This window comes from Apus apus, chromosome 27, assembly GCF_020740795.1.
Source record: "Apus apus isolate bApuApu2 chromosome 27, bApuApu2.pri.cur, whole genome shotgun sequence".
Classification (NCBI taxonomy): Eukaryota; Metazoa; Chordata; class Aves; order Apodiformes; family Apodidae; genus Apus; species Apus apus.
Genome location: NC_067308.1, coordinates 463,092 through 487,767, shown reverse-complemented (window position 1 = coordinate 487,767; position 24,676 = coordinate 463,092). Strand labels below are relative to the sequence as shown.

The following is a 24,676-nucleotide window of genomic DNA, read 5'->3' as shown; positions in this document are numbered from 1 at the left end:
TCAGCGGGACGCGCCGCCCGCCGGGCGGGCCCGGCCTCGGCCCTTCGCCTTCCCCGGAGACCCGCGGGTGTTTTTAGCCACCAAACCGCACCGTGCTTCATGTTCCGCCTCCCGGACAGCCGGTATTTGTGTGTTTATCCTCATTCCTCATTCTCTTTCTCAGGGCGTCTCTAGAAGACAAAAGGTGTGTTATCTACCTGCCCCCCCCCCCCCCCATTAAACATTTCCCAACGGGAAATTCCTTCTCGTTAACAGTGGAAAAATTAGAAACTGACGCAAAGAGCAAATGTTAATTATTAAAGGCCAAAAAATTTACAAAACCACAGTAGGAAAATAACTGGGGGGGGGGGTAATGAATTGGATCTACCTGTAAAAGTGCTGATAAAACCATAGGAGTGGGATCAAAAAGGAGTCTGGATTATTGGATTACTTCAGGGTGTTGTTTTTTGGGGTTTTTTTTTTGCCCAGTAAACGTTCCTGTGTGGGGAATGATGGAGTTTCTGTGTGGAAAGGGGAGCTGTCCCAGGCTGTGACAGGGAGCAGAGTCAGGCACAGGCGCCAGAACTGAAAGAAAAGTCTATTTAGGTACCAAGGGAATCATTTCTACCCACCTTCCCAAGCTATCTTCTTGGAAAAGGATCAGTTTTGCTGGGAATTCGGTCATTTTTTTAGGCTGGGAAGCAAAAATCCAGCTCTTTTCTTCCTCCCCAGGGGGTTGCTAACGTGCTGCTGCTCCATGAAAACCAGGCAGGGGAAGGGAAGGAAAACCCTGGAGACGTTCATTACAACCATGATTCTGTGAAATTTGTTTGTGGGGACTCAGCAAAAACAACAGAAATGATTAACACCCCAAAATGTCCCATTTTTTTGTCCAGTTCCCAACTCCAAAGATTTCCCCTTTGCTCTGGGTGGTGATTTAAAAGGAAAACGTGTGGCTGGAAGGAGGAGTCTGGTGGGTTTTACTGCCCTTAAAAGGAATTCTAACCAAAATATTTGGGATTTGGAGGGATAACCTGGAGGTGCAGCCTTCGGGGAAGATGATTTTGCTTCTATTTTTAAAACCAGGAGAGAACACCAAGGAAACAGCCCAAACATCCCAGGAAATGTTGGCTCAGCCTCTGGGGAGGAACCCCATGAGGTCACCTCTAACCTCATTCCAAGCTTCATTTTTTAGCTTGGAGACATTTTTAAAAGGCAAAAAAAACCCACCCCAAACTCAAAACAGCCAAGATTTTCAGAGGTGCTGAAGGAACTGCCTGCTGGATCCCAGGAATTCTGGGTGGATTCCAAGGGGTTTTCACAAAACTGGTGCCTATGTATTTGTCCTTTTTTTTTCTTATTGAAAGTGGTTTGGGTTGTAAAACGTTTGGTTTTGTTTGTTGTGGTTGTTTGGTTGGAAAAAACAAAATGGAAAGCATTGATAGTTTGAATTAAAGCCCCGGGATTCAAGGTTAAATAACCAAATCACCATAAATAGCCCCAAAGTGCAAGTTTTTTGGAGGGATGGAGAACTGGGGAAACAACAGAGCCCAGAGGGTTGGGATCAGTGGTGCAGAGTCCAGATGGACACCTGGTGGTTTTCCTCAGGGATCAGTCCTGGGACCAGTACCAACCAGGTGGAATGAAACATTTTCTTGGTCATGGTTGTTCTGTTTGGGCAGGTGCCCCAAAATATGGGACACTGGGGACAGGAGGGGTTGGGTGACACATGCAAGACACGGGTCACCCAGTTCCTGGAATTCCCGTGGCTGGATTATTCCAGAGAGGTCTGGAAAAGAATGGAGAACCTGGTTTTGAAGGTTGGAGGGCGATCTTGTTGGTCTCCCTGTGGGATAATGATCCCACCAGATGGAGCAAAACTGGGGTGTTGGGATCTACTGGGGGCAACAGATCCAAGTGGGAAACCCAGAGCTCCAGTCCAGGGTGTGCCATATTCCCACAGGTTCTGCTGGTACCGTGGGGAGCTGGGCAAACCAGGAGTGTCCTTCCAGGTTCCCACTATGGAATGTTAGCTGGTTTGACTGGAAATGTCCCAAGGTCAGGCCCAGCCTGTGGTGCTGCTAATGAAGGGCAGAGCAGCCCTTGGGATTAGCTGCTATTCCGGGAGGGACAGGGCTAAAAAGGGGCTGCAGGACAAGGAGTCAGAGCTGCCAGGTGGCTGCTTAGAGCGGAGGGATAAATGGATAATTCCTGCCTTTCACTTCCAATTAAGCAACTGCCTTTGTCTTCATCGAGGGAGGGAGTGAGGGAGGGAGGGAGCAGCACCTTCCTGAGCTCTGAGATCACCTCTTCAATTTCATTTCCCTCCTGAAAACACTTTGGGTCAGGGGCTCACGGCCTCACAGCAAAGAATTTCCTCCTCATGTCCAACCTCAGTTCTCCCAGGGAAGCTGTGGCTGCCCCATCCCTGGCAGTGTTGAAGGGCAGGTTGGATGGGGCTTGGAGCAGCCTGGGCTGGTGGGAGGTGTCCCTGCCCGTGCAGGGGTGGGGCTGGATGATCTTGAAGGTCCCTCCATCCCAAACCATCCCATGGTTCCATCAAGCTGCCCATCCCCGTGGATCTCACGGACACCCAGGGTGCTCCAGACGATGTCGCCTCGGAACAAAGAGGGAGGGGGGAGGAAGAAGAAAGAAAAAACCCAACAACCCACCGTCCCGGGAGGTCGGGACTCGGAGGGACAGAACGTTCCTTCTCTTCTGGACTTTTCTCTGCCCCTGACATGATAAACAATCCTTTTGTGTCCGGGATAAACAAGGGCTTGGGACAAAGGCGGCGATTCAGGCGGGATCAGCTGAACGCGCCGCATGACGGGCCCTGCTCCCGGCTCCGCTCCCGCCCTTCCCAACCCTCCTCTCCAGGGAAACCTCCCTATTCCCGGTGCCTCCCGCCATCCCGGGGGTCCTCTGGGTCGGTTTTGGGTGGACGTGACCTCCTGGCCCCGAGAATCAACCAACCAACCAACCCACCCCCCCTTCAATGGCTTGTTTTTTGGCCCCACTGCCCGCAACGCTGGGAATTCCGAGCGCTGGGAACGCCGAGCACGGGTGGACGTTCCATCCCAACCCCCTCGGCGTGGCGGGGGGTGTTCCCTGCCTGGGGGGGCCCCACGGTGGGGCCACTGTGGCTGCGATGGCGATTCCCAGCGGGAATTGGGCTCGGGATCAGGTGCCTTCCCCGAAGCCCCCTGGGTTGGGGGGCACGGGCCCCACGCTGGGGTTACGGGCCCCACAAAGGCCCCACAAATGGGGTACAAGCCCCAAACTGGGGGTTCAGGCCCCACAGCAGGGGGTGCAGGCCCCACCGCGGGGGTTTCGGGCCCCACAAATGCCCCACTAATAGGGTACAAGCACCAAACTGGGGGTTACAGACCCCGCACAGGGGGGTCAGGCCCCCCTACTGGGGGGCTACAAGACCTACACTGGGGGGACAGGTCCCACAGGGGGGATTCAGGCCCCACAGGGAGGGTTCAGCCCCACATTGGGGGGGTTCAGCCCCACATTCAGGGGGTTCAGGTACCACATTGAGGGGGTTCAGCCCCACATGCAGGGGGTTTGAGCCCCACATTCAGTGGGTTCAGGTCCCACAGGGGATTCCAGCCCCACATTAAGGGGGTTCAGCCTCACATTCAGGGGGTTCAGGCCCCACAGGGGGGTTCTAGCCCCACATTGAGGGGGTTCAGCCCCACATTCAGGGGGATTGAGCCCCCCAAGGGGGTTCAGCCCCACATTCAGGGGTTCCAGCCCCACATTCAGGGGGTCCAGCCCCACATTCAGGGGGTTCAGCCCCACATTCAGGGGGATTGAGCCCCCCAAGGGGGTTCAGCCCCACATTCAGGGGTTCCAGCCCCACATTCAGGAGGTTCAGGCCCTACAGGGGAGGTTCAGCCCCACATTAAGGGGGTTCCAGCCCCACATTGAGGGGGTTCAGGCCCCGCCCCTCCCGGACCCGCCGCCAGGGGGCGCAGCGTCGGCCCCGCCCCGCGCACGCGCAGTTCCGCAGCCGGCGCGGGAGGGGCGGGGCGCGGGCTGCGCCCTCATTGGCTGAGCCCGGCCCAGGGGGAGGGGGCTGGGCCGGCCGCGTGCGCCCGCCAAAGCGTTCCGGGCGGGAACGGGGGCGGCGCAACGTTCCGGGCGGCGGCGGCGTTCCGCGCTCCGGCCCCCCTGCCCCCCGGCGCGGCCCCGCACCGAGCCCCGCGCAGGTAAAGGCCGCTCGGCCTCTCGGGAGCCGCCTCGGGAAAACTTTTCAGCCGGGCCGGGGCTGAGGTGGCAGCGGCGGCGGCCTCGGTGCTGCCTCAGGCACCGCCTGGGTCCCGTGGGGAGGTCCCGGGGGTGGGGGGGGGGGGGATCCCGGGGCCGCGCAGCCGCTTTGGGCCCCGCAGGGCGGCGGCGGCACCGGGGGAGCGCGGGGGTCCCGCCCGGGGGTCCCGCCCGGGGCTGAGCCGCTCGGTCCCGCCGCCCCGGGGGGGGCCGGGGCCGCTGGTTCAGCCCGGACCGCCCCCCCCCCCAGGGCTGGGGGGACCGAGCCCGGTTTTGCCCCGGGACGGTGTCACCGCCCCCCCCGGAGTCGGGTGCGAACTGAACCGGGAGGGGCGGGGGTGGAAGCGTCTTCACTTTGCCGTGATTCGGGGCCAAATCGGTGTCATCCGGTCACTTTTCCCTCCGGCGGGAGCCCCGTTTCCACCTGGAATTCCCGGACGGCTTTTTCCATCCCGTGGGGTTTGGTTTTGATTTTTTTTGTCAACTTTACCGGGAGGGGAAGGGGGGGGGGGGGGTGTGTGTGTTTGTTTGGAACCGTTTCTCCCTTTTTTTTTCCCCCCCTTTTCCCTGCCCCGGTTTAACGGTACCGGCCGCAGATCCACAAGTCCCTGAATCCCAGCGGCGGGATCTCAACTTCCCAACAGCTCCGTGAGGAGTTTCCCCGGGAATCTCGAGGTCGGGGGGGATGATGATGATGATGATGGAGGGGGGGGTGTGGGGGGGTTTCTCCTCCGGTCGTGCCGGGTTCTCCGGGCTCGGTGCGTTGTCCCGGTGGGTGCGGAGGCTGCGGGTGATTCACCGGCTCCGGCAGCTTAAGGGAAACGTCTTTGCCCGACACCGGCTCCGTGGGAGTCGCTTATGCAAGGAGCTGTAACGGGTCCGATCCTCCCGGTGTCCCCCCCGGGCCATAAAACGGGCCCTGGTGACCAGGTGAGATCCTGGTTTGAGCCCGGGAATCGAGGTGGTTTTGTCAGTTTAAGCCACAAAAGCCCCGCTCGGGTGGGATTCTCCAGACCTGGGATGGTTGGTGATTCCAGGTTTCTCCTCCTTGGCACCACCAGGTGTTTCCAGGCCTTGGTGATGACCCAGCTCTCCAGGTTGGGGTCAGTCTCCCGTGATTCCCAACCCTGGGAGAGGTCAGGAATCTTTAGGGTGCAAAGACTTTGTGTCATGGCAGGAGAGTGGGATGGAGGGAGGTCCAAGTGGTGAGGTGGGTGGTTGGGTTGGAGGTCCAAGTTCTTCAGGGGCTTTTCTTTGATGGGAAGACTTGGATGAAGAGCTTCAGCAGGAGAAAAGGTGGGGTTGAAGTAGGTGGGAAAGGGGGAAGATTGGAAGCAGGTGTCAAAATAACCAGTTCCCACCATGACTTGTGGGCATCCAGGCTCCCCTGGAGCAGGGATCAAGCTCCTGCCTGCTGATGGCAACTCCTTACCCAGTGGAGCTGGAAGTTTGTCCGGGAAAGTGGGATGTTCTCCATGGAAAATGTGTTGGATTTTATGTTCCTGCCTCTGTTGAGAGGCTCGTTTGGAGCTCCTGGATGACAAATGTGCCCCCCTGGGAGGCTGGTGGGGACAGCGAGTGCTGAGCTCTTCAAGCCAAGGGTTGAGCTGGAAATAGAAGTGGCCTAATTTCTGCAGGTGAATTTGTTTCAGAGTTTCCTTGAGTGAAAAAAAAAAGTGTGTTTATTTTGGGTGTCTGGCTCCTGGTTGGCTCAAAAGGGACGAGAAGGTGGGTCCTCGTGTGGTTCCTGCCTGGTTTTTGGCCTTCAGGACCTTCCTGAGATAAAGTTGGGGTGTATTTTCTCCTGAAAAGAGCAAATCCCCCTCAAAGAGGAGTTGATATATAGTGGAGGGGGGTGATGGAAGCTCCTGTGATTGTGTTGGAGACTCTTTCTGGCTTTCATCCAGTTCAAAGGCTTCATCCAACGTGTTCTTCAACCCAAGTTGTAGGAAAACCTGGATGTTGAGATCAGCAGGGCTGGGCTGGGAGCAGAGGGAAGCAGGTGGTTTGCAAAACGGGGAGAAGTTGCTCTTGAAAAGCACTTGAACCTGTGAAAAGGGTCGTGGTTTTATAAACTTGCCTTCTTGTTAAACTGCTGCTCTTCTCCTGCTCTGGTGTTTTGAAGGATGTTTTTTCCCTGCTGGAAAACCTGTGTGGGACAGTTTGTTGGCCTGGAAGTGTCCAAGGGCAGGTTGGATGGGGCTTGGAGCAGCCTGGCCTGGTGGGAGGTGTCCCTGCCCATGCAGGGGGTTGGATCCAGATGCTCTTGAAGGTCCCTCCAGCCCAACCCATGATTCTTTGATATGTTTCTATGATCCTGGATTGTGCCTAAAATCTCTGGGAAGCTTCTGATCTTGGCTTCCCAGGCTGCGGTGTCCCAGGCTGATCCATCTCATTGGAGAGCAGCTCGAGGTCTTGAAATCATGGAATGGTTTGGGTTGGAAGGACCTTCAAGACCATCTAGATCCAACCCCCTGCATGGGCAGGGACACCTCCCACCAGCCCAGGTTGCTCCAAGCCCCATCCAACCTGCCCTTCAACACTGCCAGGGATGGGGCAGCCACAGCTTCCCTGGGCAACCTGGGAACCTCACCCTCCAGAATTCCCTCCTCATCTCCAACCTCCATCTCCCTCTCCCAGTTTTCATCCCTCCCTCCTTGTCCCATCCCTCTGTTGCCCTCAGCGACACTTTTATTTTCCACTCCTCCCTTTTCCCACGTGTCCTTTTGCTCCCTCAGCTCCTCCTCTTTGAGCTGACCAAGTCAGTGACCTCCCAGCTTTGCTCCCCCTTTCCTTTCCACCAGGAATCCCCATTTTCCTGGGCTCTGGGGGCAGGCTGAGGATCTCCCAGTTGGGTGCTGGAGACGGGAGCCGCGGCGCCCGGTCCCTCCCGGGAGCTTAGTGACAATAATCAAGGTATTAGGAGGGGGCAGGTCGAGCGGCCGCGCTAATCCCGGCGCTGGGTTGGGCTGCTCTTCCCAGCGTTAGGTAACGGCCCCGGGCAGGGCAGGGATGCAGGTGGGAAGGAGGAGGAAGCAGGAACCTCCTTCCAGCACCCTCCGATCGTGCCCGTTCCGAGCTGAGCCGCGTGAGTAGCTCGTTTCCATGGAATCATCATAGGATCATGGGATGGGATGGGTTGGAGGGACCTTCAAGAGCATCTAGATCCAACCCCCTGCACGGGCAGGGACACCTCCCACCAGCCCAGGCTGCTCCAAACCCCACATGAGATCCTTCAACACTTCCAGGGGTGGAGCAGCCACCTTGAAGATCATTGAATGGATAATCTGGGTGATCTTTAAGGTCCCTTCCAACCCAAACCATTCCATGATCTGAAGATCATCCAGTCCCACCCCCTGCATGGGCAGGGACACCTCCCACCAGCCCAGGCTGCTCCAAGCCCCATCCAGGCTGCCCTTCAACACTGCCAGGGGTGGGACAGCTTCCCTGGACAACCTGTCCCAGGGTCTCACCACCCTCAGAGTGGAGCATTTCCTTCTAATCACACAGACATTGAATGGTTTGGGTTGGAGGGACCTTCCAGATCATCCAGGTGGAAGAGTTGGATCCCTGGGGTCAGTGGGACAGAAGCTGGGGCTGAAGTAGGAGGATAAAAAGGTGTGAAAGGAGAAGAAAAAGAAGGTGTGAAAGGCAAAATTAAAAGTAGCTGTAGAGAGAAGAACGGGACAGTGTGGAATCTACGTCCTGCTCCACCTTGGGTGTCCAGGTTCCTGGTTTTCTGGCTGGATTTTTAGCTTCAACTTGAGCAAAAAAATGAGGATTTCTGGTGGGTTTTGGCACCTCTGGAGGTCCTGAGGGTCCAGCTGGGAGGTCTTTGTGTCCTTCCTCCCACCCAGAGACAGTGATGTGGTTGTTGCTGCATTAAAACCACCCGTGGCACGAGGTTGGTGGGAGGGTTGGGTGGTTTCTGCTGCTCTGGTCCCACCTGGGCTGCCCTTTCTTCATTGTCCTCCTCCTCAGCAACCCCCCCTGGTTCATGGGCCACCCCCTCTTCACAAAAAGAGGTCTTTTCATTTGGGGGCTGAGAAACAAAACCATCCTCAGCCCCAAACTCTCCAAAATCCAAATATTGGTTTAAATCCTCCTGGAGATGAAAAGTCCTCTTGGGTTCCCTGGTGTTGGTGACACTGGGGACATAAAAGCTGGAGTGGAAAGTCCAGCTCGGGGGCTCCTGATGCGAAAGGAAACGTTTTCCTTGGGCTGAAACACAAGTTTCTTATTTTAGTTGGGGGCTTCTGTGTCCTGCCCAGAGCCAGCAGGAAGCTCCTGGCTTTTGGTTTCATCCCCAGCTCCAGAGAAGACACTTGGAGGCACCTCCAAAAGCTTCTGGGACCAGGGGCTTTGTTGGGGGCAGCACCGACGTGTCCCTGTCCCGGCAGCTTCTTTTTGAGGTTGGTTTAAAGAAATGAGGATCTTGAGGTTTGTTACTTTATCTGTTCAACTTCTCTTGGAACCAGAGCCAGGTCTTGGTCGTTCCACACCAGGTGGTTGGTTTTGGTTGAAGGTGGGTTTCAGAAACCAGGGCAGGTTTAGGGTAAAAAGAAGCAGAATTGGTGAAGGCTCCTGGAGGTTTGTGCTCAGATCAAGGGCAGGGTTTGAAATTTCCAGCTTCTGGGTTTTCCCTCTCGGATCTGTTCCTGAACCAGGAGCTGCTCCCAAGGGGAGGTGTGGGAAGAGTTTTTTGGAAGCTGAACTTGCGACCTGGGAGGTGCTGGGGAGGGTTTTTCTGGGGTGAAATCCTGGGGTTTCATCTCCTTCTCTCCGAGGGTCTCGCCGCCCGCGCGTGTCGGCGCCTTCAGGAAGGGGTGAAGTGTTGGACAATTAACAAACCCCAAATAATTATCACAACCCCCCCCCTCCCCAAAGCAACAAATGAGCCTGAAACCATTTCCTGGCAGTTCTGTGAAGCACCTCCAGGTCTCCCGGGGTTCTGTGCTCCCTGCTGGAGCCCTCAGAGCTGTTCCTCTCCTTCCTTTGGTTGGTTTAAGCAACACCCTGAGGCTTTTTCCTTCCAGAAACACCGGAAGGTTTGGGAGTGATTTGTTAATCACCTTTTAACCTTGTTTTGAGCCCGTGTTAATTAAGCTCAGTGCTTCTCAGGAAGGGTTGACACTCCAGTTGACATTTCCAGTTGGAAATGGGGAAGCTGGTCCTGCGTGTAACGAGGTTTTAGTTCTGAGGTTGGAATCTCCTGCTCTGCTGCAGGTGAAGGTTTGAAATACTGGCCCAGGTCGTTGATTCCAGCTCTGAGGTGAATGAACTTGCTGGTTTTGGGGGGTTTTCCCCAGAATTATTTAAAAAAAGGTCAATGAAGCCATGGTTGGGGGGGTGGAAACTCTTCCCAAGCTGGTGCTTTGGCTGCTCTGGCTCCTGCCTCTGAAAAGAGCCCGTAAATCCTGCTGGTGACTCCTCAGGGTGGGGTTTAATTGAGCTTTTGGTGGCATTTTCCAAGCATTAGGTAATGAAATCTTGTCCTGATGTCCCCAGGGGGCAGGTGGTTTTGTTCACTTCTCCTAAGAAAGCCCTTCCCAGCCACTCAGGAGGTTGGGATGGGAAGGAGACCTTTGGAAATGAGGTTCCTTGATGATAGTTGCCCAGGGAAGCTGTGGCTGCTCCATCCTTGGAAGTGTTGAAGGGCAGGTTGGATGGGGCTTGGAGCAGCCTGGGCTGGTGGGAGGTGTCCCTGCCCATGCAGGGGGTGGGACTGGGTGGCTCTTAGATCATGGAATGGGTTGGAAGGGACCTTAGGGATCATCTAGATCCTTGGATCTATCACTGAGAGCAGCAGGAGAATGAAATTAGGGAAAAGTTGGACGGATTCGCAAGATTTGGGAACAGCAGAAAGTGAAAGATTTTAGGGATAACGACACAGTCCCAAGGACACGTGGTTGGTGTTTCTGGGCACTTCCCACCCGTAGCCAGGCCACAATCAAGCTAATTAAAAGGAGGTTAATTAGGTTTTAACTCTTGGATGCAGGGAAGGGGGGAAGGTTTGGGTGATGGACTCGGCGACTCCTTCGTGCAGAACCTCAAGCAGCCAGAACTTTGGGTGCTGAAACGTTTGATGTTGTGATTTGTTCTGTGGGTTTTTTTATGTTGTGTTTTTTTTTTTCCTTGGAATGCCTTAAAATGTAAATATTTGGGAAGCACCGTTTCCTTGCTCAGGAGTGATGAGGAAGTATTCTGGGATGGCTTAAAGGGACAGGCTGGGGAATGAGGGGGGGAGGTGGGAGACGACGACTCGCTCCGGCCTCTTGGGGTTTAAGGTGAAATAAAGAATAAATCTCAACTCTAGAATAAAAGAAACATAACCCCCCATTTTCCAAAAGCTGCAAATTCACAGGATTCATCCCCAAAATCTGGGAAATGGGAAAGGGAAGGAGGTGTTTGGCCTCAGGGGCTTTGCATCCAAGTCAGATGCACCTGGGATGCTCCTCTGGTATTTTCAGGCAACTTGTTTGTTGGGTGTTTGTTTTTTTCCCTCTTTTTCCCCTTTTTTATCTCATTCCCATTAAATATTGGAGGAAAACTTGGAACCTGGAGGGGTTTGGGATGAATCCTTGGCCAGGGGAGGAGGGGCTGGATTGTCTGGGAGGATTAAAACCTGGTTATTCCCAGTTTTCCTTGGCTTAATTCCTGCTGGTGCGTCCTGCACTGTTGGTTTTGCAGAGATTGACAAAATTGCTGATTTTTAGTTCCAAAACCACTTCTTTTGGCACATTCCTGGTTCCCATTCCAGAGGGAGGGAAGAGAAGAGGGGGATTCCCTCAGCTGGGGAAGAAAACAAGAAATAACACCTGGAATCAGGGGGTGAAGGTGGCTCCTGGTGCCAACCCCAGGCATCAAACCTCCTGGCGGGTTCCTCAGACCTGGAATTTTTCCACCTGTGTTTTCCCTGGAATTTTTCCACCTGTGTTTTCCCTGGAATTTTTCCACCTGTGTTTTCCCTGGCATTGCTGGGCACGTGGGAGTTTGCTGACAGCAAATGCCACTGCGGGGGGGGACATTGCCAGGCATTATGGGGAGGTTGCCCTTTTTATAGGAATAATCCTGGAATGAGGCTGATTTTTCCAGGCACCAGGAGGTTGCTCAACTTTAGGAATAATCCTGGAATGGGGTTTGCTCTCCAGGCACTGGGAGTTTTATCCATCTTTAGGAATAATCCTGGAATGAGCTTTATGTTGAAGGGACCAGAGAAACCAAGAAGTTGGTTCATTTGTCCACAGAACCCTGAAGTTTTCTCTCCTCCTTCCATTTCCCAGCTCAGGTTCAATCCTTTTGCCAGAAGTTTCTCTTCCTGGACTGTGGAATTTTTAATCACGAGCCTTTTTTGTGGCTGATTCCACCACTTTTTAAGTGGTAATTGATGTTTTCCTTGAATTTTCCAAGCCCTTGGGGGGAAAAAAAAGAGCAAAATTGGGATTTTTCCTCCCAATAATCAAGGAGTTCATCAGCAAACCCAAAACACAAGGAATTTTGGAGGGGGGAAGCATAAGAAGCCTTGGCACAAGGTGGTTTTGTTCCCTTCAGGAAAGGAGATCCAGGCTGGAATGTTCAGTTCTTTGCCAAAAAGTGGGATTTTTGGGATGGTTTTTTACCTGAAAGTGGCTTTTTTTCCCCTGCAAATTCCAGCATTTTGGTCTCTCCAGGGTTGGAAACCAAATCTCCACCAGTTATTAAGTGGGAATCGATGTTTTCCTTGAATTTCCCAAACCCCTGGGGGGAAAAATACCCAGCAAAATTGGGATTTGTCCTCCCAATAACCACAAAATTTACCGACAGACCCAAAAGATGATTAATTTGGGGGGGGAGGGAGGAGGGATTTCTCCCCCTTCCAGCCACGGGATAATTCCCAAGAGGCTTCTTGGCCAAATTGATGATTTTATGCTTTAATTGGAGCTGAGGGGGTTGGTTTTGTTCCTAGATTGATGCTGAGGTGCTGACCCGGGTGTCGCCGATCCCAGTTCCCGGCAGGAATCCATGATCCCTGGGCCATGGACGTCGTCCTGTCGGATTTTGTTCGCTCGACGGGGGCAGAACCAGGACTGGCCAGAGACCTGCTGGAAGGTACATGGAACTGGGAAGAGAAGAAGAGGGAAATGGGGGGGGGGAAAATGAGTTGGAAGAGTCCAGCACCCAAGGGCAGCAGCTCCCCCTGAGCTTTAGACGTGTCTCTGCACCCACCGGGTGGGACCCATCCACACCTGGCAGCAGAACCAACCCTTTCTGGCCCAAGTTGATGGTCCTGCCTCTTCCAGAGATGGAAATCCTGGACAGAAGTGCAGTCGGTGCTGCCCATGCTCCATGGTTCCCTGCTCCATGGTTCCCTGCTCCATGATTAGCTCCTAGGTTGGATGTTTCAGGAACAGCCTCCTTTCTCTCTCCTCTGATGGTGACCACCATGGATTCCTTCCTCTCCAGGCAAGAACTGGGACCTGAGTGCAGCCCTGAGTGACTTTGAGCAGCTCAGGCAGGTCCATGCTGGGAACCTGCCCCATTCCTTCAACGAGGGACGTGGCTACAAACCCCTGGAGAAGGAGGCAGCTCGGCCAGGGCGACCACCGCTCCAGCGGCAGGACGACATCGTGCAAGGTCAGTGCCACCAAACCCCAGGAACATCCTGGAGAGAGGCCAGAGGAGGCCACGGAGATGATCCAGGGCTGGAGCAGCTCTGGAGCCAGGTTGGGAGAGTTGGGGTGTTGAGCCTGGAGAGGAGAAGGCTCCAGGGAGAGCTTAGAGCAGCTTCCAGTGCCTGAAGGGGCTCCAGGAAAGCTGGGGAGGGGCTTGGGACAAGGGCAGGGAGGGATGGAATGAGGGGGATGGATGAAAACTGGGAGAGGGAGATGGAGGTTGGAGATGAGGAGGGATGATGAGCTTTAAGGTCCCTTTTTAAGTCCTTTCCATGGTCCCAACCCAGGGAACATTTAGATCAGACATCAGCAGGAAGCTCTTTGCTAGGATTCTGGTGAGACACTGGCCCAGGTTGCCCAGAGAGGTCGTGAAAGCCCCAAACCTTGCAGACCCTCAAGATCAGGCTTGATGGGTCTCTGAGCCACCTGCTCAAGTCACAGATGTCCCTGCTCCCTGCAGAGGGTTGGATGAGGTGACCTTCACAGGTCCCTTCCCACCCAAACCGTCCCTGGGTTCCTGGTTCCTTTCCTCCCCAGAGAAGCGCCTGTCCCGGGGCATCTCCCACGCCAGCTCCACCATCGTCTCCTTGGCCCGTTCCCACGTCTCCAGCAATGGCAGCAGTGACCACCTCCTGGAGATGCCCATCTGCACCTTCCAGCTCCCCGACCTCACCGTCTACACCGAGGACTTTCGCAGCTTCATCGAGCGCGACCTGATCGAGCAGTCGATGCTGGTGGCCCTGGAACAGGCTGGTGAGTCCATCCTTGGTCCTGATCCCCTGGGATTGTATTTCAGGAACGAGCCCGAGGCCACGGACCTGATCCAGGGATTAATTGGTTGGTCCCTTTTTTATAGCCTGGTGCAAGGGTTGAGTCAAGAGTCTTCTTCACTTGGCCTGCAGAGCCTGAATGTGAAGGGATCATGTGTCCAAGGGCAGGTTGGATGGAGCTTGGAGCAGCCTGGGCTGCTGGGAGGTGTCCCTGCCCATGGTGGGACTGGATGGTCTTCAGATCATGGAATGGTTTGGATTGGAAGGGACCTTAAAGACCACCTGGATGATCCACTAGATGATCTTGAACGTGGCTGCCCCATCCCTGGCAGTGTTGAAGGGCAGGTTGGATGGGGCTTGGAGCAGCCTGGGCTGGTGGGAGGTGTCCCTGCCCATGCAGGGGGTTGGATCTAGATGATCTTGAAGGTCCCTCCAACCCAAACCATCCCATGATCTGTGACACTCATCTGCTGGCTCTGTCTGCCCGGGGACGAGCCACCTCAGGAGCACAGTTGGGTTTGTTTTCCAATCCTGGAGACCTGCTGAACACTCTGGGAAGGAGAGTTACCCAACTGGGAGCACCATGCTGGGCAGGGAAAGCCCAACACCAGGAGGACACTGGGCAAGACCTCAGGAGCCTTCACACCTCTTTGGGTCCTGCCCCTGCTGCATGTACCCAGCAATCTTGTCCTTCAGGGAGAACTTCTGCTCTTAATGTCAGATTTGGGCCCCACCTGCTCGAGTGTCCCTCATGTTTGGGAATGAGCACCTGATCCAGGTGATCCCGTTACAGCGACGTTGCCGCGGATCAACCGGAGCGATCCCGGTGTTGGGTTCTGGAGTGAGGGACCAGGGGGTGGCTCCATCCTGGTGCTGGGGACCTGTCCTGCTGTCCTCAGCCAAATTTAGGGCCATGAGGATGATCAGAGGGCAGGAGCAGCTCTCCTGTGAAGACAGGTCGTGATGGGTGTTGGTGTTGGGTCCATCATGTTGTCCTGAGGAGCAGGAGACACTGAGGTCGTGGTGGGTGTTGGATTCATCGTGTCAGGCTGAGGAGCAGGAGGCCAAGTGACCCTGGGAATGCTCCTTGTGTCACACAGTGAAGGTGGCTTTGTCATCGTGGTGCTGGGTTCCCTGGTGGCCTCAGGGGAACCATTTGGCTCCTCCTGTGAGTCAGTCCTGGTCTCCAGGCTGGGAGGAGAACCGTCCCGTTCCTTCCTCCTGCCACGACCTGTTTAGATGGTTCCTGCTCTGTGAAACAAGGGTGTTTCACCAAACCTGATCTCTGCTGGGACAGACAGACATTCTGCAGGAAAACTGGACCCAGTAGGAGTCGTGGGGATGGACAACCAGGAAGCCTCTTGATGCTGGTGGCCTTCAGAGCTGCCATAACCCTCACTGCTGGTTGAGAAGATCCCTCATGCCCTTGTCTCTGGTTTTCTTTCTCATGGAGCTTCCAGACATTGGCTCCTAATCGCCTCCTGCAGAGAAATATGTTGCTTCCAATACTTCTAGGAGGCCTTTTGGCCTTTCCAGCCCCTGGATCCCAGCAGAACATTTGGAGAAGGGGTTGAGGAACATGGACTCTTTCAAGGTGGCTCCTCTTGCGAAACGGGGAACTCGGCAGCGGTGACTCTGCCCGCCCAGCTGGGGCTGTGGCCACAAAGAGAAAGAAATACCTCCCCAAGGTGTGTCCTGGACCTGACTTGGCTCCAGCAGAGGTTGCACAACCAAGGGGTGGATCAATCACCCCCTTCCAGCTGCTGGAGAAGAGCAGCAAAACCTCCAGGAATGGTGTGAAATGGATTGAAGGAAGTGACTCGGATGCCGCCTGCAGGAGCTCGGGGTGGGGTTGGCTCTTGAGAGAGGCTGCTCTGCTGCTCGTGGACCTGGGACCACTTGGTGGGACCTTGGTCCCACCTGGGACCAGAGGGAGCTGGAGGTTGGAGATGAGGAGGGAATTCTGGAGGGTGAGGGTGGGGAGAGCCTGGGCCAGGTTGCCCAGGGAAGCTGCCCCATCCCTGGCAGTGTCCAAGGGCAGGTTGGATGGGGCTTGGAGCAACCTGGGCTGGTGGGAGGTGTCCCTGCCCATGCAGGGGATTGGATCTAGATATTTCAGGTCCCTTCCAACCCAGTCCCTTCCATGATTCCATACATTTCCACAACTCCTGGGTTTGAGAGCCAGGCTCCCCAACCAGGATCAGGCAGAGCCTGATGAGCAGATCTGGGCAGGAGCTCCTTTCCTCCAAGAGCAGTTTCCACACGAGTTGCTGGAAGCCTAAACAGCATCTCTCAGCAGACCAACCCTCCCTGGTGCTTGGGATCAGCTCTGGAAAAACTCCTGGAGGAATGTGGGGGCCAAAGGAGGCAGCTCCTGGTCCTGAGGGCAGAGCAGATCCAGGGTGGGGGACAGGTCGAAGTCCTGCTCCAGCCCAACCCCGTTTCCTTGGAGAATGTTTAACCTCCAGTTGTTGGCCTTGACTCCAGTTTCTACCTTCATGGTTTGTTTTGTTTTGTTCTCCTTAGCTTCTATTTTTAGCAGCCTCTGACCTGAATCACCCCCAGTTGTTGGTGTTACCAAAACCTGCTCTTTTCATCTGCCCTGACGCGTCGCTCGTCGGTGTTTTTGTCGCTCGAGCCTCTGGGATCAGCAGCAGTTCCTGAGTTTTGGGTCTAAATCCTCAGGATGTTCCTCCCCGGGGAGTTTTACTGGTCCCATCTCCCCTTTTTGTTGATTTAGGAGCCCACCTGAGTCCTTCCCTCCTTCCAGCCACGGGATGGGGCTGGATCGGCTCGTTCCTTTGGGTGTTCCTGTTCAAACTGAGCAGGTTTCCATCCTGGTTGGGGTTTGTGGAAGGGGTAAACGTGCACCCTGGTCTTGTGCTGTGTCCTGGGTCCCTTTTTCACGCTCTCCAATGTTCCCACAGGTCGTCTGAACTGGTGGGCAAACGTGGATCCCAGTTGCCAAAGGCTCCTTCCCTTGGCCACCACTGGAGATGGGAACTGTCTGCTCCACGCCGCGTCCCTGGGTGAGCTCCACAGCACAACTACCTGGTTCACTCCAAACCCAGGGCATGGGCACCTTCCCAGTGTCACCTCCTGGGAGAGGAGCCCAGGATCATCCTTTGGGAGCAGGACTGAGCCTTTCCCACCCATTTCCTGAAAGGAGGTTGTGGTGAGGTGGGGTCAGACTCTTCTCCCGAGGAACAAGTGATGGGACAAGAGGAAGCAGCCTCAAGTTGTCCCAGGGGAGGCTGAGATTGGATCTTGGGAACAATTCCTTCCTGGAAAGGGTTGTCAGGCCCTGGCCCAGGCTGCCCAGGGTGGAGTCCCCATCCTGGGAGGGGTTTCCAAGCCCTGGAGATGGTGCTGAGGGACATGGGTTAGCACTGGACTGGGTAGGGTTGGTTTTATGGCTGGTAGGGTTGGTTTTATGGCTGGTAGGGTTGGGTTCATGGCTGGTAGGGTTGGGTTATGGTTGGACTCGATGATCTTCAAGGTCTCTTCCAACCAGAAGGAGTCCATGATTCCCTCAGGAAAGCAGGATGATGCTGCTCATCCCAACCTGGGGCTGGGACCAGTCAAGACCCTTGGGCTCTGCTGGAGAGGAACGGGCTGAAGCCAACAGCTTGTGTCCTTCTGGGACACCTCTGTCCTGGCCACTTGGCCCACTTCCCTGTATTCCAGCAGGAACTGGGAACTCGGGGCTCCTCCCTTCCCTTCTCTGGCTCCTGGGACTTCCAAGAGCCCAAATTGAACTTGATCCCTATGATTTTTCTGAGGTTTCCAGACATTTCAACCACCAGGATTGGGCATTTCCCTCATTCTTTGTGCTTCAGACCCACCAAAACCACAACGTGGTTTAACCCCAGCTCAGTTTCCCACCAGATATTGGTAAGAAAGGAACATTTTTGCCAACAAATGTGGTGGTTGGTTGTTTTTTTTTATTTCAAACCAAGATTTTGCTGCTTCTTGGAGATGCCCCAAAGTTTAAGATGGAAAAACTGAACCAATGATTTTATGACTTGGATGGAGAATCTTGGATCTTTCCCTTTGATTTTTCCCAATCAATTTCCTTCCTCTGGTTGGGGGTAGGTGGTGGGATCCATTCCAGCTCCTCCTGAACCTTCTCTGCTCCTTCTTTTTCCCCTTCCTGTGCAGGAATGTGGGGCTTCCACGACCGAGACCTCATGCTCCGTAAATCCCTCTACACCTTGATGGACAAAGGGCTGGAAAGGGAAGCCCTGAAGAGGAGGTGGCGTTGGCAGCAGACCCAGCAGAACAAGGAGGTAGGAGCCAAACCCTCTTTGGGGGAGGAGAAAGAGCTTACTTAGAATTAAAACCAACAAAAATCCTGTTGGTTTGGGAGGTTTGGGAGGTGCTTCTTAACCCACCTTGAATTTTGGGCACCTCCTCGCGTCCTTCAGGCTTGATGATGGCAAAATTCTCTTTGTTAGAAGGTGGGAATATTGTTTTATTGGACAAATTTGATGTCCAGTATTGGTGGGATACAAAAATGTCCCCTTCAGGCAGGACCCAGCCAGGACGTGGTGGCTCCTGAGGGGCTTTTAGGACCTGGTGTTGGTCCTTGCAGGGATAAAGATCATCCTCAGCCTGTGTAGGGAACAAACTTCTCCACCCAAAAAGGAAATTCAGGACACATGAAAAGCTTGACATGACCCCCCTCAGGAGCAGGGAGGTGACGTTGTCAAGGTGGAAAGTCTCCAGGTGTCCCCACTGTGCTGGGATGTTCTTGGGAACGGGCTGAACTGTTGGTTCCCCCTGACTCTGAGGGAGGTTGGTTACTCTCCAGCTTCTTCCTTCTTGTTGGAAGGGCAGAGGTTCTTGTCTTGCCAGGCTGGAAAAAATAAGTTTTTCCCTCTGGGAAGTCAAGGAGTTGATCAATTCTTGGAGGTTTTGCTGCTTTAGAAGCAGGTTTTGCCCCTGGAGAATCCATGGTGGCTTTTCCCAATCACCTGCTTCCACTGACTGGTGACAGTCCCAGGAGGATTTGCTCCATGACCTTTCCAGGGACTGAAGTGAGACCCATGGGTCCTCCCATCACCTGGGTCCTCCTTTGGACCCTTCCATAGATGGAGGTGACATTGACCTTCCTCCAATCCTGAGGGACATCTCCCAGTCTCCACAACTTCTCCAAGAAGTTTTACCATGTGCCAAACCACCAAAGCAACCCTGGAACTGGGTATTTCTGGGTCTTCTGGTGTCTCCTGGTGTTTTTCTTTGAAAGAAATTCTGGATTTTACCTTCTCCAACCACCTTGTCCCACCATGGCTGATCAGTTCATGGTCTCATCTTTGCTCCTGGGAGGATTTCATGTAAGAGGAGAAGTTGCTTCTCATTCCTTGGGTTGAAATGTTCCATTCCACCCTGCCCAAAAAACAAAACAAATCCAACCTGAACCTCAGGGAGATGATCCCCCCCATCCCAGCTCTGCAAACATGCCCTTGTTTTTGCCAAAGAGATGAAATATTTTGCCCCAAAACCAGAGAGTGAAGCTCTGGCTCCCTGGAGAACGTCTCAAGGGTGGGGAAATATTGAATGGAAAGTGTTATTTCGGGGTTTTGATGTTGTGGTTTTCCAGTCTGGCCTGGTTTACACGGAAGAGGAGTGGCAGAAGGAGTGGAACGAGCTGATCAAGTTGGCGTCCAGCGAGCCCCGCGTCCACTACGGCGCCAACGGGGGTGGCTGTGGGGGGTACGTCCAACATGCCCCATCCAGCCCCAAAACACAGCCAGGATTGTCCTTCTGTGGGCAGCTCAGGGTCCTTCCCAAGGGCAGGGAACAGAATCACCCAGAATTCTGGTTGGTAAAGACCTTTAAGGTCATGGAGTCCAACCATGAACCCAGCTCTGCCGACCACGACAGGCTGGGAGAGTTGGGGTGTTCAGCCTGGAGAGGAGAAGGCTCCAGGGAGACCTTAGAGCAGCTCCCAGTACCTGAAGGGGCTCCAGGAAAGCTGGGGAGGGGCTTGGGACAAGGGCAGGAGGGATGGGATGAGGGGGAGGGATGAAAACTGGGAGAGGGAGATTGAGTTGGAAGTGTCCAAGGGCAGGTTGGATGGGGCTTGGAGCAACCTGGGCTGGTGGGAGGTGTCCCTGCCCATGCAGGGGTTGGATCTAGATGCCCTTTTAGGTCCCTCCAACCCAACCCATCCCATGATCCCTCTTTTTACAAGCCATAACTACAAAGCAAGGGCTGCCAATGAGTTCATTCCCTTCTCCCTTCCTCAAGTGTGGAAAGCTCCGAGGAGCCCGTGTACGAAAGCCTGGAGGAATTCCACGTCTTCGTCCTGGCCCACGTGCTGAAGAGACCCATCGTGGTGGTGGCAGACACCATGCTGAGGGACTCGGGGGGTGAAGGTAACACCACCTGCCTGATGATTTGGGGTGGTTTTTTTCTCCCTGTTTTGCCCCAACACGTGTGAGGAGAGGTGGGAAATCCCTGATTTTCCACTTTCCCGTCGGCCAAGACCGATCGGATCGGTCTGCGGAAGTGAAGGGGTGAGGAGGAGGAGGAGTGAGGAAGGGTTTTTTTATAGAAACATACAAGTTAATTTTGCAACCAGGCTCCTCCTGCTGTAAACCTGGTCTATTTTGGGCTGTGGTTTGGTTGGTTGGGTTGGTTTGTTGTTGTTTTTTTTAGTGAGCAGACAGAGAATTGCAGGTGGAACCTTGAAGCAAACGGGTCGTTCTGGGGCAGCTGCAGTTGAACAAACTCTTGAAATGATGATGATGATGATGATGAAAATTAACTGCCCTGCTTCCCTTCCAGCCTTTGCCCCAATTCCCTTTGGAGGGATCTATCTTCCCCTGGAAGTCCCAGCCAACAAATGCCACCGTTCTCCCTTGGTACTGGCTTATGACCAAGCCCATTTTTCTGCCCTGGTATCCATGGAGCAGAAAGAACCCACAAAAGATCAAGGTAGGTGATCAAACAGGATCTGTGTTGATGTTGTGTTGAGAGCAACACTGGGGGGTGTTCAGGTTGGGTTGGATGGGGCTCTGAGCAACCTGGTTGAGTTGAAGATAGAACCATAGGATGGTTTGGGTTGGAAGGACCTTCAAGATCATTTAGATCCAACCCCCTGCATGGGCAGGGACACCTCCCACCAGCCCAGGCTGCTCCAAGCCCCATCCAACCTGCCCTTCAACACTGCCAGGGATGGGGCAGCCACAGCTTCCCTGGGCAACCTGGCCCAGGCTCTCCCCACCCTCACCCTCCACAATTCCCTCCTCATCTCCAACCTCCAGCTCCCTCTCCCACTTTTCATCCCTCCCCCTCATCCCATCCCTCCCTGCCCTTGTCCCAAGTCCCTGTGCTGAGAGCAACACTTGGAGATAGTCAGGTTGGGTTGGATGGAGCTCTGAGCCACCTGGTTGAGTTGAAGATGTCCCAAGAGGTTGGGCCAGGTGGCCTTGGGAGGTCCCTTCCAACTCAAACCCTTCCATGATCCCAAGCGTTGGAGTCACGGCGGGATTTGCTGCGACTCCGGTTCCCATCAGAGCTCATGTTCCTCTTGGTGGGTGCTCAGAGCTTGGCTGCCACCACCAAAGGTTGGTTCTTCTGGGCATGAAAAGTGGTTTTTCTCTCCCTGGTGCAGCTGTGATCCCCCTGACAGACTCGGAGCACAAGCTGCTCCCCGTGCACTTCGCCGTGGACCCCGGGAAGGACTGGCAGTGGGGCAAGGATGACAGTGACAACGTCAAGCTGGCCAGGTTGGTTTCCTGCAGATGAACCTCCAGGGTTCATCATTCTCCATCCCCAGCTGGGAATTCCTTAGAGAACCATAGAACAGGTTGGAGAAACCCTCCTAAGATCATCCAGTCCAACCATCAACCCAACCCCACCGTGCCAATGTCCCCAAGGGTCACATCTGCACAGGTTTTGAGCCCTTCCAGGGATGGTGACTCCCTGGGCAGCCCATTCCAATGCCTGGACCATTCCTTCAGTGAAGGAATCATTCCCAACATCCAACCTGAGCTCTGGTGCCTGGATGGAAGTTCTGCCTGGGCTGTGAACCTGTTGGGTGGGGATGGGAGAACTTTTTCTTCCGGAAACCCTGATTTTGGTACATCTGGGGTAGGGTGGTGACATCTCACCAGCTTCATTCCCATGAGGTGGGATGCAGACCTCATCTTGAGGGCTTTGGAGGCTCCGTCCTTGGGCTTTTAGTGGAAACAAGGATTCATAGAAAAGACCATGATTAGTTATGAAGATGATTTTGTCTGAGTGCGACTTTTTGAGGCAACGTCGTTGCTCTTCCCTGGAGTTGTTTCGGGTTTTTTTGGGGGGGTAAGAGGAGAAGAATCACTTTAAAACTCTCTGTAGACCCATGATCTGCTTGGTGACTTGTCTCACCTTCCAGCAGGATGATTCCCTGGGTGAGTTTGAATTGATTTTTTGACCCTTGGGAACCTTCTGATTTCTTGAGTCGAAGAGGGTTGTCTTTTTTGGGTGGGGGAAGGGGCTTCAAAAAACCCAAAGGTCACTTTTTGTCTTTGCTGCTGCTTTGGTGCCACTTTTGGGGTTGAAAGAAATCAGGAGGGGGGTTGAGAGGGAGCCCAGAAGGCAACTGGAGATGAGGATGAAACTGAGCTCTGAACTTTTCCCCTCCTGGTTGTGCCTTCCAGCGTGACGCTGTCGCTGGAGGCGAAGCTGCACTTGCTGCACAGCTACATGAATGTCAAGTGGATCACATTGCCTGGTGAGACGCAGGTGAGAGGAGCAGGAAGGTTCTCCTGAATTATTGATCCCTCCTCTCTGCAGAGCAGCAGGTGGGGAGGGATCAGGTTCTTCAATCCACTGCTTTGTAGGAGGAAACGCCTCGGGTTGAAACGGGAGCTGGTTTCCTACAGACATGGGATGGTTTGGGTTGGAAGGGACCTTAAAGATGACTCAGATAGGCCATTAGATGATCTTCAAGTGGGCTGCTCCATCCCTGGAAGGGTTCAGGGGCAGGTTGGATGGGATCTGGAGCAACCTGGGCTGGTGAGGGGTGTCCCTGTCCACACAGGGGGTTGGAAGGGACCTTAAAGCTCATCTAGTCCCACCCCTGCATGGGCAGGGACACCTCCTACCAGCCCAGGTTGCTCCAAGCCCCATCCAACCTGCCCTTGGACACTTCCAGGGATGGGGCCTGTCTCCTTGGTCTGTCTGAGGCTGTCGAGGTGTTGTTCTTGTAGCTCCACTGGTGACACTTGGGCTGTGACCTCCTTGAGGGGGAATGTCCCCTGTGAAATGGGCACCAGCCGTGCCCGCCACGTGTATCCCAGAATCATTAAGGTTGGAAAAGACCTCTAAGATAGTCATTCCAACTGTCTGGAAGACCAGAGATAGGGTGTGTTGTCCCCTCCTCCCCCCCAGCACCTCCTCCTTCTCCATCTTTTCCCTTGAAAGCTCAATGAAGAGAAACATTTACGGGTGCACAGAACGGCTGCTGGGCTGCGTCCCAGAGCCTGTTGGAACCTTGTTCCTTCCATTCTCCAAGCAAGTCCTGCTCTGTTCCACCTTCAGCCTGAAAACTCTTTTGTTTTGTTTTGTTTTCCTAAGGAACTTCCTGGACTTTTAACATTCCTGGTCTTTCCCCCTCCAGGCTCCTCTGGCCCAGCCAGAATCTCCCACGGCCTCGGCAGGTGACGACGCTCGCTCGGCGGCGGAGTCGGGCGAGTCGGACAAGGAGTCTGTTTGCAGCAGCTCAGCCAGCAACGGGGGCAGCAGGGCTGGGAAGGAGAGGGAGAAGCCAAGAAAGGAGAGGGAAAAGGAGAAGGAAAAGGAGAAAAAACGGGCGGATTCGGTGGCCAATAAACTGGGCAGCTTCGGGAAGACGCTGGGAAGCAAACTCAAGAAGAACATGGGAGGTTTGATGCATGGGAAAGCTATCAAGGGAGGGGTGAGCAACGGGCAGGGAGACACCTTGGAGAAGAAGAAGAAAGGTTCCTTGAAGGCAAGGAAAGGCAGCAAAGAGGAGCCTTCCCAGGGAGAGTTGGCAGGTCCTGGGGAAAAAACCTGTCCTGGGAAAACGGCCCCGGAAAAGCCGTCGGATCCCTGCAAATACAGCAACGACGTGAGGCTGAGCCTGAGCATCCTGAGGGCAGCCATGCAGGGGGAGCGCAAGTTCATCTTTGCTGGGCACCTCAAAACCAGCACCAGGCACCAGTACCAGGAGGAGATGATCCAGAGGTACCTCCTGGACGCTGAGGAACGTTTCCTGGCCGAGCAGAAACAGAAGGAAGCGGAGAAGAAGGCGCTGGGGGGTTCAGCTCCCGGCAAGAGGCCGGAGGTGGAGGCGAGCAAGGGGGAAGAGGGGCTGCTGAACCCCCCCTACCCCCCGCCCCCCACCACCTACACCATCCACACCCCGGATCTGGCCCTGGGTGCTAAAATTGCAGCTTTTCCCACGGGGTATTCGGGTGTTTTCACTTTTCCCAGACCCTCTGTGGTGAGCAGCCTGGAGGGGCCGCGTCCCCCCGCTTACCCCGACGGCCGGAGGCAGGTGGCTGGGGGCAGCTGTGGGAACCTCCCTGCTTATGCCACTTTGCCCAGACACTGTCCCCAAGGGAGGGCCAACAACCCCTACCAACCCAACCTTTCCCACCCAGGGAGGTTTTCCCCTACGGACATGGACATCCATCCTGCTTTCCCAACGGATTGTGAGGGCTCCACCTGTCTCCCCGCTCCCAGCAACGGTTACCGGGAAGCTCTGGAACAGGATGGTTCCCAGAGAGGGGTCCCCACGGAGAGGAGCAGAAGCAGAATCCTTTATAACATCCAGCAGAACAAATGCAAACAACCCAACTGCAGTTTTTATGGACATCCAGAAACTGGGAATTTCTGCTCCTGCTGTTACAAAGAGGAGATGAAACGCAAGGAGCGGGAGGCTTTGGTGCACAGGTTCTGAGCACCCGGCCCCACCACTCCCCTGGGACCCATGAGAGATGGGAAATGCAATAATATATATGTATTATTTTTTTTGTTTAA

General features: G+C 54.6%; 1 protein-coding gene across 4 annotated transcripts; it reads left to right on the top strand.

Moving 5' to 3' along the window:
* Positions 1-7: 7 nt before the first annotated feature.
* Positions 8-24,676, top strand: OTUD7B (OTU deubiquitinase 7B). 4 transcript variants are annotated; one of them, XM_051641003.1, is made up of 12 exons: positions 8-122; positions 12,203-12,345; positions 12,700-12,870; positions 13,446-13,661; positions 16,606-16,707; positions 17,840-17,967; positions 19,281-19,393; positions 19,931-20,058; positions 20,471-20,620; positions 21,300-21,414; positions 22,330-22,414; positions 23,292-24,676. In XM_051641003.1, exons 2-12 carry the CDS (start codon positions 12,273-12,275, stop codon positions 24,594-24,596), a joined length of 2,586 nt encoding a protein of 861 aa, XP_051496963.1. In that variant the 5' UTR covers positions 8-122; positions 12,203-12,272; the 3' UTR covers positions 24,597-24,676. The 4 variants fall into 4 exon arrangements, with proteins under 4 accessions (XP_051496963.1, XP_051496961.1, XP_051496960.1 ...); XM_051641001.1 differs by having other exon boundaries at positions 8-184; XM_051641000.1 differs by lacking the exon at positions 8-122 and adding an exon at positions 4,125-4,199.

What these genes read in the sequence shown, in the direction of transcription:
- OTUD7B (XM_051641003.1), top strand. Translation starts at nt 12,273, where the DNA reads ATGGACGTCGTCCTGTCGGATTTTGTTCGCTCGACGGGGGCAGAACCA. An exon ending in GGCCAGAGACCTGCTGGAAG is followed by an intron (nt 12,346 to 12,699) that starts GTACATGGAACT and finishes CTTCCTCTCCAG; the next exon opens with GCAAGAACTGGGACCTGAGT. An exon ending in CATTGCCTGGTGAGACGCAG is followed by an intron (nt 22,415 to 23,291) that starts GTGAGAGGAGCA and finishes TTCCCCCTCCAG; the next exon opens with GCTCCTCTGGCCCAGCCAGA.